General features: G+C 35.9%; 1 protein-coding gene across 1 annotated transcript; it reads right to left on the reverse strand.

The window, feature by feature from the left end:
- LOC120346367 (uncharacterized) lies at positions 1 to 8,202 on the reverse strand. The gene is made up of 8 exons (XM_039416082.2): positions 7,962 to 8,202; positions 6,261 to 6,387; positions 5,455 to 5,619; positions 5,046 to 5,279; positions 4,821 to 4,913; positions 4,160 to 4,258; positions 954 to 3,878; positions 1 to 603 (listed from the first exon to the last, which is right to left on the reverse strand). The coding sequence occupies exons 1-8, from the start codon at positions 8,060 to 8,062 to the stop codon at positions 508 to 510; spliced, it is 3,840 nt and encodes a 1,279-aa protein (XP_039272016.2). The 5' UTR covers positions 8,063 to 8,202; the 3' UTR covers positions 1 to 507.
- Between the last annotated feature and the right edge of the window lie 5,750 nt (positions 8,203 to 13,952).

Genomic DNA, 13,952 nt, shown 5'->3' on the forward strand with positions numbered 1-13,952 from the left:
AATTCGTTCTGTACATGAAAAAATTAAATTTTTGTGTGGCCCAGCTAAATGCCCGAATTCGGGTATATGGCCCGTCGACAAGGAGGCACGTATATATATGGCACGTCGAGATTCTGCAGATTCAAAGAGAATTTCCAAATGTTAATATGACTTATTTGAGATAGGATAACCTAAAAGTCTGATCTTAGACGGCATTTTGAAACAAACAAAGGGCATGATTACATTGACTTGTGCTCTGACTTGAGTCCACTATATAAATGAGCTTGATCATTTTATTAACTTGACATGATGACATGATTTTTGGACATGATGATCCAGAAGTCTTACCTTCTAATCGGTTCATAGCATAAAAGGACAACAGATATTGAAGAGTAATTTTATTTCATATAAACAAAGAATATTCATGGATTCATTCCTCGGCCAGAAGCAGTTATAACGAAGCTGTGAGAAATATTCCTGAATGTCAATTCGACTTATTATTTTCTGATTATCCACGTAATAATAGTTTTAACGAGCCCAACGCGAAGGCAATCTTCCAGGTCTTGTTGGTTTACTAAATTTTCCTGTGACAGGCGGAATGATGTCGTGCATTTTCTCTGAAATCTGTAAATATGTGAAATTAAAAAGTTGAGATCAAATAACAACGGCAATATTTTTGAGTATGAGGCTTGTGGTGTTTTTGCTTATTTTTCATTCATTTGTCTTGGTATTTTGTTTGAACAACAAGTTTAAATTTCACAGTCTTTGAAGATAAAATGAAATGTAGTTCTTGAGTTGAAGAGAAAAATTTCATCAAAAGGTTATCTACCAAATTGGTATGTTATTTCCACAAATTTGCCAAACTTTAATTTTTAATTGTTTGCACAAGTTTCATCAATCATTTAACATTATCAAGGTGTCATATTAAATCATTTCGGAGGTGAATGATAAATTACATGAAAAATTAAACGTACCTCATAATTTTCAATCCCAGTGGTTCTATCTGCCTCTCTATCACTGCGTCGAGATTCTGAAATAAAAGGTCTAAACGCAACGTTGAGTACATCATCTGTGTCACTCATGTCTGAGCTACTGAGGTTTGAATATACAGGCTGTGTGTCTGCCCTTCTGTATCGACGAGGCTTTCTTGGACCTTTTGAGAGAGCTTTCTCCAACATGTCTGTTTTTCTTTTCATTTCTTCGCTCATCATTTTCATTCTTCCTGGTTTAGCGGAAGTATTTGCTGCAGCATTCGGCTGATTCCAAAAACCCACCATAGAATCATATTGGCCAGGTGGCGCAGATACTCTTTGTGGGCGACTGGGGACTCTTTCGCTAGTGGGCAATTTTACGGATGGTTCTGGTTCCCCAGTATCGGGTGTAAACATCACTCTGTCACGCCAAGATTTATTATCCGGAGTACTCTTTATTAACTCATCTTCTATTTTACTAGAAGTTAAAGGCATTTTTGACCGATATGACGTGTCATGGGAAGACATAGAATGGCTACGTGGAATGATATTTTCATCAGAGCTCTTCTTTGTGGCATCGGGTGGCTTCACTGTAGAAGATCTTCTAATTGGACGATGTTGAAGTGATTTTCCGGCTCCATGGAAGCCAGCGCCATCTTCTGGCTTTGCTGAAAATTTGTCAACCAGACTTAAAACTCCCTTTCTTTCTCGACCTTTAACCTTTTTATGACCAATTGAAACATTGGTGCCGGATTGTGAATTGAGAGCTTGACTTTTATTGGTTTCATCATCCATATCTGGTGATTTGAAATGAACATGACGATTTGAAGAAAAATCAGGCATGCTTTGTCTGTAATATGTCTTTGGTTTTACAGGAGGGCCGAGTTTAGCTTTTGACCTCCAAGCCACTCTGCTGGGGCTGAACGAATTATCTCGTTTTTGAATAATTGAGGGTACGTAAGGTGTATCACCCAATTTTAGGGGGGAAAATTGCCCGTCCTCGTCTCCTTCATCTCCGCTTAAATATCCATCTTCAGGCTGCCTCTTAGACTCATTGCTTTTCTTATCAGTATTCATTCGCGCGCCTTGTGTACTTCCGATTTCCCCTCGAGAACATGTCGTTCCAACGTTTTCCTCACTCAAAGTTTTGACCTCATTCTCCAGAAGTTTTAGTTCAAACTGTTTTACAACGGAAGGTTTGTTTGGGTTACCCTGTGATGCTTTGAATTTTGCTAAAAAGTTTCTCATTTCTTTTGGCGAACCTTCCGTTTTACTTCTAGTATACTTTTTAGGCCTCGATTTTGCAGGTGATCCGGTTTTGACACTCTCATTTGTGGTTTTACCTTTTCTTTTTGATCTTCTTAAAAATGATTCTCTTCGCCTACTCTCTCGCTCACTTTCACTACTATCTTCAGTTGTCGACAAGCTCCTGCCAAAACCAACTCTGTTTCTCAATAAAGAAGATGATCGCTGACGAGCTTTGTTCTTTCCTCGTTTCTTTAGTTGCTCCACAGATGGTGGAGTGTCCAGTGTGCGTTCTGTGCTAATATCTTCGTCCGGTCTTCGTTCTTTGAAACTTAATTTCTTTTTTATCCAATCTCTTCCTGCTCTACCCATACGACCGGCAATCGAATATTGTTTTTCTGATCCCGGTGTACTGTCCGGTGATATTGACTTCCGAGCAAGATCTTGAGCAGCAGTAGTAGGCGAAACTCGTACAATATTTCCTTCCTGATCTTTATGTATTGATACTCTGGGCTTAGGATGAACAACAGGTGGTACGACATCTCCCGCGAAAATATCTTTCTTAATATTTTCCGAATAAGTATTAGTTGGAAACGTGGATGAAGATTCCTTTTCTTTTGAAACGATTGAAGTATCTGGAATTATATTCGTGCTAAACTTTTCAGTTTTCACGTTTCCGAGAGTTCTTCCTGTATACCCAACATTAGAATTAGTAACAGCTGCGTTGTTTTTATTAGTGTCATTTTCTTTAGTCTTCGCTAAAGAAACTGTTTCTTTATGTGCCATCAACATTTTAGGTTCATCATCACTTGTTTTGCCTTTATCTGTAGAAGTAAAAGATTCAGATTCGATCGATTTCCTTAATGCAGCAGGTTTATCATCTTTCTTAAAAAGAAGTTGTTGATGAAGTTTTGGTAAACGGGGCGAAGCACTTCGGCCTCTTGTCAATTCGTGGTCTTGAACTGAAAGTGTTTTCTCAGTCGATGCCACACGGCTTCTTGTTGAAGTTGTTTTAGGGAGTTCAGATAATTTCTTTTCCTCAACAGTGATGGTTTTCGATCGAGGTAAATTGTTCATGTATGATACTCTGGCATCAGGAATATCGGATTCTTTCTGCTGCCTAGTACCTCCGGGTTTGGGGTGTGAGAAATCTTTTGGTGTTTCGACAAAGTCTTGAGGCCCGATAGATTCTGGTATAGTATTATCGGGCATAGTCAAATTGCCTAGTCGTTCGTTTGATTTGGGTGAAGGTGCATCTGGGCTACTGACTGTTATATCTACCTGACTGCCTTGCCGACTTATTTTTTTTACTTTTCGTTCTGGATTCGGTGATCTTTTCATCTTCAACTGTGCGGTATTAATCAGGGGTAGTGATAAAGCAATATCACTAGGTGAATCACTCTTTGCGCTTGCACTTGAAAGTCGTGCTTTGTCCTCAAAAAGCAATGTATTGTCGACAAAATTTTGTCGCTGAAAACTAGTTTTTCGTTTTGTTCTCCAAGGAGCGTTGGGAGAAGGACCATCTTCAGATGTGCCTCTAGTATAAGATGAATTAATGGATGGTGGTCGGGGGCTGGGTGTTGAGTACTCTCTGCTCATTTTTCCTGCTTGTAGGTCTGATTTGTCGACCGGATGATCAATATCTTTTAGATCTTTACTGATTTTTTCTATTTGCTTCAATGCCTGAATAAAAAGTGTCAAAACGATATTCAATAATGTGTAAGTTAACATTGAACAATAAAACAAATTGTAAATTTATTCACTCATGTATCTTAACCTGAGCGTACTTCTATTGAACGTACAGGTTTGTTTGTACAGTTTTTGCATATTTCTTTGCAGTTAGCGATTCATGAAGATCGCAACTAAGTTAACTGCTTATTCCAATTCAGTTCACCTAATGTACCGAGCCGCAGGTCTGCTATTTTATTATTAAGAACGCGCTATATACTTCTAGGCAAACTTACATCATCAACTGTCTTCTGAAAGTTGTTATATCGTGAAGACTCATTTGTTGAAGATGTTGATAAATTTCTTTTATCTGGCGGCCTGTGTTCATCCAGTGTCTATATAAAATGAAAATAATTTTACAGTTCAGTTATTTATTGACGACACCATCATGTGATGCGGATTGGAATGAAGTAAAAATTAAATTGAAAATGACGTAAAATTCGTATCCGAGGAGATTCTTCGACAAAGTTGATTGTGTGAATACAAAAGTGCAAAGAGCAAAAAGATACGTGATATGTGGAAATTAATGTGGGTGTTTTGAAACCAACTAAATCATTTTTAGTAACAACTGTTATTGTAATAGTTTTTCTACCTATGTTGTTCATGTAATTACCAAGAGTCACAGAGGTGTGAATCAAATAGGGTCAAGTTTGGGTACGGTTCCTTTTAAGTTTGAAAAACTGAGATTGCGCCCAAAATTTGGGTCCACTTACAAAATGCAAACTGTTCTTTGTTGCAAAATAATAATCTTAACGGTTGCAATTGGCAATAGCCTTCTAAACGCATTGGGATACTTCCAAAAAGAATTCTCCCTCCGAGGATGTGAGGGATCGCCAGAACGACGAGAAAAGACGTAATGTTAAAAAACGCATGTTTTATTAACTAGAAACCACTTACCGATCTAGATTTGTTTTCATCATCGAGACCAGAATATGATGTTGTGATTGGAGATGTGCTTGAAGCACTTGATTGTGCAGATTTGTTGTCCAACTGAAAATTGAAATACACCATTATACCTTGCATGTAGAAATCCAATGATTCAACACTGTGGTGCTGAGAACTGTTTTCAATTTTCGTCAAAGACACTTGTTATAATAATAATTTAGTAATACGAATAATAACCTGTCGTATCTTTTCATTTAATGCATTTTCCTTCCTTTTCCATGATATTCGTACGTTTTCCAATTCTAATTGAAGTTCTCGTTTTTCTCGAAGTAATCTATTCTCTTTTTCAAGAAGTTGCTTTTTCAGTTCAAGGACATTATTTTGCCATTCGGTCAGTTGCCTTGATTGTTCGGTTATTTTATTTGTTAAGTTTTTCATGTCTGAACCATTTGTTATTTTTTCGCTTGTGCTCTGTTAAAAATTAACAATTTTCAGAAACTAATGAATTGGTTTATCACAAAAAAATTCGTTCGCAAATGATACCATCGATAAATTTTGGCCATTTTCTGTAAAAAAATTAGAATACGACATGATTGGTTATCCTATTATTCTGCTTCTAATTTCAACAATTCTGCACATGTTTTACCTGAAGACTTTGCAACAAATTGTCTCTTTCTGCTTCCCATTGACGCTTTTCGGCAAAATGAGCAGCTTCCATTTCAATTCTCTTTTGTTCCTCTAACCTTAATTCTTCTCTTAAATTTTCCAAAATACATTTGAGTTCAGTCAGAACTCTTTTACTTTCGTCAGCCTAAGAATGAATTTTTAAGGTCAGTTCTGTTTCTAAGTGAATTGTAATGAACCCGATCCGAGAGTGAAGTGGTTCTGATTTTTTATACGGCAACCAAAGTAAAACCTGTTCTTATAAATTAACTTTATCGTCGTTTATTTGGTAAGAATAACTAAATGAAGTATTTCTCAAACCATATGTATATATATGTCAGAGTAAAGCCGTACCAGTATTGTGTCAAATTAGTAATAGGATATTAAAAATGATATAACCAACTATCATTTTAAAGATAATTGATAACAAGAGAGATATGCTCAAATATATGGACACGTAGAGTCACATAATTTTGATGACGTCAAAGCGAAAAAAAAATGATAGCCTTCTGGAGAAAATTTTTATCTTTAACCACTGAAAATTTCAAAGCAATTGGTCAAGTATTCGAAGACAAAAGCGATTTCTTCAAAATGTGTTGACGGCGACAAATAATAACAATAATAACAACATTTTGAAACGATCGTTATGTCCACTACGTGTCCAAAAACAAGGGTGTTTAAAAGATAGTTAGTGAAGGATATATGTTGAGTATCTGCACTTGAACTAATACTATCGGAAGAAAGGCGCACTATATTAGGCCAGGTGTTTTGAAAGATTCGACGACTTACCATCTCAACCTTTTTCATCAGATCCTCTTTTTCCTGTTGCCATTCTTTCTTTCTGGAAATATGTCTTTGTTTCAGTTGTTCGAACATGTTTGCTATTTCTCGAGCTGTCCTTCGTTTACCACGTGACCTTGAAATGTTTTATTGAAACTTGAATTTTTGAAATTTACACACTTGTGTGTTCATTTTATTAATATATAATTGTCAGAATTAAATGTATATTAAGTTGTCACAGCTCGTATACCACATATAAACGCTATGATCAAGATGGCAAGGATTTTCCAAATAGATCGCAGCCTTGGTTAATACAATCTATCGCGCATCGCCCGAACTAATGGCAATGATATTTCAATATAATTCTCGTTGAATTGTGAATGATATGCACACTGCAAGCAAAATTTCCGAGGCGTTTGTTAATCACAGTTATCGACGCAAAATGTAGACGCAATATTCGATAGTTTACAGAAATGCATTTATTTCTAAGGCATCGTTACAGGCCCCTGATATTCACAAAATTTCAGCACTATTGCAAAGCGATTCGTAGGCTTACTTTCATGTGATTTATATCAATTCGATTTTCGCGCATCTGCGAGCATTGCGGAAGTTCATTACCCTTATGGTCATTAGATATCAGTGATGATATTCATTAGAACATTCTTTCTACAATTAATTTCATGTAAAGTTTTACGGCACATAATTTCAGTTCTATAACTAATTCGAGTTAAACTATATAAATATCGTCCTGAGGTTAAAATGTTTTTCACGTTTGAGAAACGACATCAAATATTACCTTCGTGAACGTGGTTCATATTGAGCTTGAACCGTGTGATTGAAGCATTTTTAAAGTGTGATGGGAAGTATATGGAACGAATATATTTTTACACCTTCGGACTCCAGTTCAATATTGCAATAGCGACTTGATAGATACGTATGCTTATATAGAATAGAAAATCGTTGTGATCTAATAATGTTTTTTAATATAAAAGAATCGTGGAAAATCTAGTCTCAATATATTAGCAGTGCAGGTTTGTGGGTTAGGCTTCGGCATATTTCTTTATCCATAATGCAAAAAAAACGACAGGAAAATCTGGAACGGACATAATTAGGTCCTTATGATTATGGCAACGATAAATGTATAAATTATTACTTGATGTGAAATGCCAATAACAAAGAAAATTGAAGAATAACTTTATCATAAAATACATCCAATGCAATCAAATAATCAAGTAAAAACAACCATGTATTTTTATGAGAAATGAAAGCAGGAACAGATATTGTTTTGAATTGCACAGTTTGACCATGAAATCACGACATTGGTAGAATATATATATTGGGATATTGATATTCCCCCGGCGGAGATATAGGCGTCAATTACGCAAATTGCCGAATGACGCAAAGTTTTATTTATGTCGATGGCAATATGACAGTATATGCTGAGGACATAACAAAACAGAAATCGGTACGAACAAAAAACTCGATGATGTCTGATCTTAGACAGTAAAAGTTCTTGTTTGGCCATAGCAGCAAGTGAAGAAAATGTTTAAGGCTTAACACCAATTGAACAATTTGACTACGAATGTTCTGTCCTAAAGCACTTTTTGGTTCCTCGAGTATTTAAGCGATATACAATACTTACAAGTACTAAGAGCAATTTTAACTTTATCTTTAGCAAGATAACGTCAATCTACTCCTTGTGTAACTTACCTCTCCCTGCTTTCAGCTCTTTCGTCATCATCGTCGTTGGTTTGCATGTCTGAGATATTGGCAGAATCTGGAGTAAGCGCTGACTCTTCTTTGTTTTTCATTTTTATCAATGTGAATTCTTATTTTATTACGATCCAAGTTCTGTTTAAAATTGGGCGACAGTTTTATTTCCTGGATGGTTTTATCTAAAGCTCTTTAAAAAGTCGAAACTATACTAAAAATACTGTCAAATACTGTGGTGAAAAATGAAAAGTAGTAGTAAAATTGAACAACTCGATTGGGATGGTAGGCAAATAACGTCATTGTATAGAAATAATGGCAACCGACTAGTTTAATCAGAAGCAAGACGTAAGGTACCTGAATTTTCTAAACGCGAAATGGAATGTTGTTTCATGATAATACAATTAAAAGAATAATAATATATTGTTATTGTTAATACATATAAACTTCCACCTTCCACTTACTCCTTTGATGTATCTGAATAAGTTACAGTTTGTTCCCAAATTGGCAAAAATTAAAAATATATTCCATCTATTGCATTCCTTCTTTATCTGCCAATATATAAAGAGCACTCAAAGCGACCAGAAGTGTTTTTGTCGAAACACCCCGTTGTATTAAAGTTTGACTTGATATCGTTTAGCTTCACAGAGTCTCACCTTTTTTTCAGAAAAACATCCAGTTCATCATAACATAATCAATTAAGAGTTGAGTAAAATCCGTAAATCAGTGGAAATTTTAGGGGATATTAGCAACTACCCAAATTGCAACAGCAAGCCAAGTTACACAAAACAATATACCTTCAAACAATGCCTACCATAACATAAGAGTTTAAATTCTTTATACTGATAAGCTATGATCAACTTCATTCCTTAGGTTATACTATTATTGTTGTTTATCTTAACTGAAATATTATACTGTACACTTAATTTGGCTTCGTTTGATCACTACAAGCAACAAAGATAAAGTCGAAGTGACTTCAATTAAAGTCAAAAGAAACAAAGCAGCATGGAAATGCTGGATTACGTCAAGATATCTACTCAAATGTTGTTATCTTTCCTAGCTCTTGTATATCACGCTATCACCGATGACATGTGACGCAGTGTACCCCAGGGATTGAATATTCAACGTCTGCAGCTGTGTTTAGAAATAGGAAGATCGCACCCTCGTTTGAATATCGACGATCGACGCGAAAGACAAATGTGTGTCTGGAAACTGCCATTCGGCTACTTAGCACTTCAAATTTACTATCATGAACCGGTTTTAGAAATGAATTCTGCATTAACTTACCATCGAAAACTGAAAAAGTCCCACTCCTCATTAATTCTATGAAAATTTACATTCAAAAACCTTAGTATTATACCAGCAAAGAGATGTATCATACGAAGATACTATGACGAGTTCGTGCAGTCAAACACACAAAAAATGAAATATTAATGGTCCCCCGTATTTTCTCTACTACAGACGATGCTTTGCCCATCCGTGGAATATCAAATATGTCTCCTTCAATGCTTTCATCCATATAAGGTTCACACAGGTTTAACATTTGAATTCATATTATATATAACCCGTACTAAAACTTAGTATCTCCTACTTCTATGATTTTCTTCAACGTGTAACATCTCTGATTTACTCGTTTGGAAGCACATAAATAAATGATGCAGTTCAAAATTTGTTTCTTTCAAGCTCGTTTCATGAACGAGAATATTTGTGTATAGATAGGTTGGTGTGAAACAAACCAAGCATAATATTTTTACGTCATCGATGTCATAGGTGACTCAGTAGCCCGAAGTTCGCACACAATGACGTCTTAAATGGCAAGTTATCTGATTTGGAGTTAACTTTTGTAATTTATTAACAATTTAAAGGAGAGGAAAGCTAAAATGGACACGGAAATCATATGACTACAAAATGTTAGACAACGGCTTTAAAGAATTGTACCAAATGCCAGTGAATGTGTGTTTCGGACGTTGAGTAAAGATGTGGCTGTAAATAAAAAAAAGAGCAACATTCGGGTCGAAATTTTGAACCGTCAAAAACAAAATTGAAAATAATAAAAATAAAACTGTACTGGTTGCGCTGCAGAAACATACCATCTTTTGTGAAAACACATTAGCTTTTGGTCAATGTATATCAGGCATGATCGAGATTAAAAATTGATGAAGTAAAAAATTAAATATGTTTTTATTAGTTAAATAAGAGAAATGTTTCGTTTGAAAATTTATGCTATGTGTCCATGACTCATTTTCAGATAAACGCTGTTAGAGTCGAAATGAATACCAAATTTCATAGTCCTGTTTATCTTGAGTTATCAATGAGTGAGAGAATTCTTATTACATATGGCCTACATATTTACCGGCTTTCTTTTTCTAAGAAGGTTTTAGTAAGATTTGGCTTTGAGAAGGAGCTACATACCAGATTTTGAAGTACCTAAAGCAAAATATACTATCAAATTTATTGCAATCGAGGTGATATAATGAATATGGAATTGTTTATCGGCTAACGGCTCGACTTGGTAATGATGTATAATGCCAATTCAGTCTAGCACGGTAAGCAATAAAGTATATCACTTCTCTAAGAAAATTTCGCGGTATCTATTCTCCGTAGTCGTGCCAGTCTTACAATAATCATTTAATTTTATAAGTACAGTACATTCATATTTGGTTACATGAACTGATTTCTTATCCAAAATTTGATACTAATAATTTATTACACGTATTATCTCATTCTTTTTAACACCACACGAGTCCCAAATATATTTTATTGAGCCAACTTGGCTGACTAGTACGATCAATAATCTGGCATCTTTGAGCTCAGGTCGCTCTTTTCTTTTTGTGCTATTAGTGAGCGCACCTATGTCATTACGCTCTGAAAGTTTGTTATTTGTGAGTTCCATTTTTCATGTTTGTGTCATTTGTTTAGTTAATGATTGGAGTGGTGGTCATAAATTGTGTGTAACTGCCGGAATAAACGGACTCACTGATGTCCATTACTGCTGCGATACTGCAATAAAGTCAAAGCAACAAATGTTGGATGGTCTATTTGGGATCGGGCTTTTCAAGTATTTATGGTGTTATCCGCACATTGAACCACTCCATATCATAGTTAGGTGATAGCACCAGTTAATATCTACATCCCTAACAACAAAGTCTGTACTCACTTCCCAGATGTGGTTTAACTCGTACCTAGGTGAGTTGACACGGCGTTGAGATTAGACTTTTTGATTTTGAATGATCACATAACTGATTTCAGTGTAGGTCGCGTAACGTACCATTACTCCAGTTAGTCATTGGTTCGTATACATATATTTCTATTTTGTTCAAGTGTGTAATAGCGCGTGGAGATTTTTCTACAAATGCTCGATTGGCAAGATGGAACGCAGGGTTTTTGATCTTCCCACTAACATAACCAGAGCGTTAGAAGGTATATAAGCCCTAATACTCAATAGTTTCTATACGGTAAGTGCTGCTTGCGCAAAACAGTCCTGGTTAGACCTGCGAAATATCTCATGAAACACCGCGATAGTGTACAGCAGGGGTGGCCAACACGTCGATCGCCACGTCTTGAGTAGTCGATCGCGTCTAATGTTGAGTGAATTTACTAAAATACACCAAAAAATTACCTTGAACCAGTTTCATGCATCGACTGTTGTGTGTTTTTAAACAGAAGGAATACAGTACTGTACCGTCAAAATACGATATACACACTTTCAATATTCGAGTCTGGGCAAGTCCAATAGACGGATAGAGCATATAATTATTACGTAACAAATTAAAGTTTCGCCGCTGCTAAAGTTTGGTGATGAACGTGCAGGTTATCGTGTGTCTTGACTGGCAAGCGATCTTCTGCAGTAGGCCTACGAGTAAGTTATTGTCTCACTCCAAGGTTATTGTCTCTCCTATTACATGGATACTTAGCAAAGTTTTATAAAGAATTTTCAACGACCCAAAATTCTGCAGGCCTTAGATCGGAATTGTATGATTTGTATATATCTTAAACGATGGAAATCTTACTCTGAATGCAATTACATAATTAATTTACCAAATTAATAGGAGCATAATGAATACAAATTTATGGGGCAATTTCATTGAGAATGCGGCGAGCTTATTGGCAACGGTGAAATTTTTATATATAGATGTGCAGTTTATCTGCATATACTCGATCGTTTTTATGTATGACCTTATTACCGATCAGTCGATCGCGAGCTATTTCGAAGATTTTAGTCGATCGCGTTCGAAAGCAGGTTGGCCACCCCTGGTGCTCAGGCACTCCTGTTTACTTTGCAAGATGAATCGTACCCATGTTGTTAACTTATGCCCGGCTCTCTAGTTTTGCTTCTGCTCGGATACAAGTGAGTTATTAGACATGACGATTGGAATAGCTTAACTTTTCAATGTAAGTAGAACATATAGGCTAAAAAGACTCGATGGGGGTTTAATTGGCTCTGGGTCTAATGAAAAATTCATTTACGCGCGTACGAGTATATATGGAAAAAGATGAAAGTTACTGTAACTACAAAGTTATCACATTTTATCACTCAAAACGTTTGGTGCTAGAAATGTATAATTGTATTTTTAAATTGTTAGAGCATAAAAAATTTTTGTGCGCGCATTGTTTAATGTAAATTTAACCATCATCCAAGTTTATAGCATGCATGAGCGTAACCCCGCCGTCTACTGCAACGTTTGCCGATGATGTTTGTCTTGGACGCTTTCCTTCGTGAACGCGGAACAGGGATTGTTTGATTTTCCCGTTTGTGACGCGTTGTTATCAACACTTGCAACAGGAAAATTGTGTTCCTGAAGTGAAACAGGTAACCGTCTGTGATGAGATGTAGTATAGTTTCGAGGACAGCCCATAGCTTGAATTAATTTATATTGTATAGTTTAGAATAAGCTTATGATATAATGCTTATAATATAGGAGAAGTCCTACTGCCCTATTTCGTATTGTCACAGGTGCCACCGGCAAAGATATGCTTTTATCAGCAGAGAATTCAGATTGGTCAGAACTTTTTTGACTTGCGTATCTGAGGATTGAGTAGTAGTATCTTGCAAGGCATAAACAAGGGAAACAGTTCCACAAACTATGGAAGCTTTTGTAAAAGCCAGAGCGCACCAATAAAGTGCATAGAATAACTTTAGCACAACGGTAACAAGCTGGACTAGAGCTAAATATATATAGAGAAAATGATTCATGACATTGAAGTCCAAAGCAGTATTTTTTGAATTTGAAATATATAGCGATGGATTCTGTTTTTGAAATAAAATTTATAGAAAAACAGCAGCGTTAACTGAACTCCAAAACTCATGAGCACTGACACTGCTTTATTGTATAGGCATATGGATATAGGCTGCCTATACGTGACAAATGACGAGGTTTCTGTTCCTTCTCCGTGGGTATGTCACAAATATATAACAAAGCTGATATTGTTTACGTTCACTATATCTACAAATGGTGAGTATAAGGTCAGTTTTATTATTTTTACACGAATATAATTTATCATTCATTTGACCTCCTGGCAGCTGTCGGTGTATAGCAACTGAGCTTTAGATAACAGTTTATTCAATGAGCTTCGGTCATCATCATGAGCTTCTCACCATTCACGATTTCGGATTTACTGATTTATTTTGAAATTTTACAAATTTTCTCACCTCTTTGGGAGGAATTCAAGTTGCAGTTAAGACCTAGTTGCTCAATATGACCTGGTGAGCCGAGCTAACAGACGTAACAAATACAAGAGCCATTCTCAAATGTATGTACACGAAAGCCAAGCAGTCTATCTTACCTTATAGCTTATACAGTACCTTATCTAGTATACGGTACGATCGAAAATTTTGCGACTTTCGCCTAGCACGATAAGAATTACTACAAAAAAATTAATTTGAAGAGGTTATCTATCGCACAAAATTTCTAAGTGAAAAGCGACCCACAGTAAGTTTTGAAAGAGACAAAAGTATTGACCTTCTAGCGAAAAATACAATTTTCGACCACA

Source organism: Styela clava, chromosome 8 (genome assembly GCF_964204865.1).
Source record: "Styela clava chromosome 8, kaStyClav1.hap1.2, whole genome shotgun sequence".
Lineage (NCBI taxonomy): Eukaryota > Metazoa > Chordata > Ascidiacea > Stolidobranchia > Styelidae > Styela > Styela clava.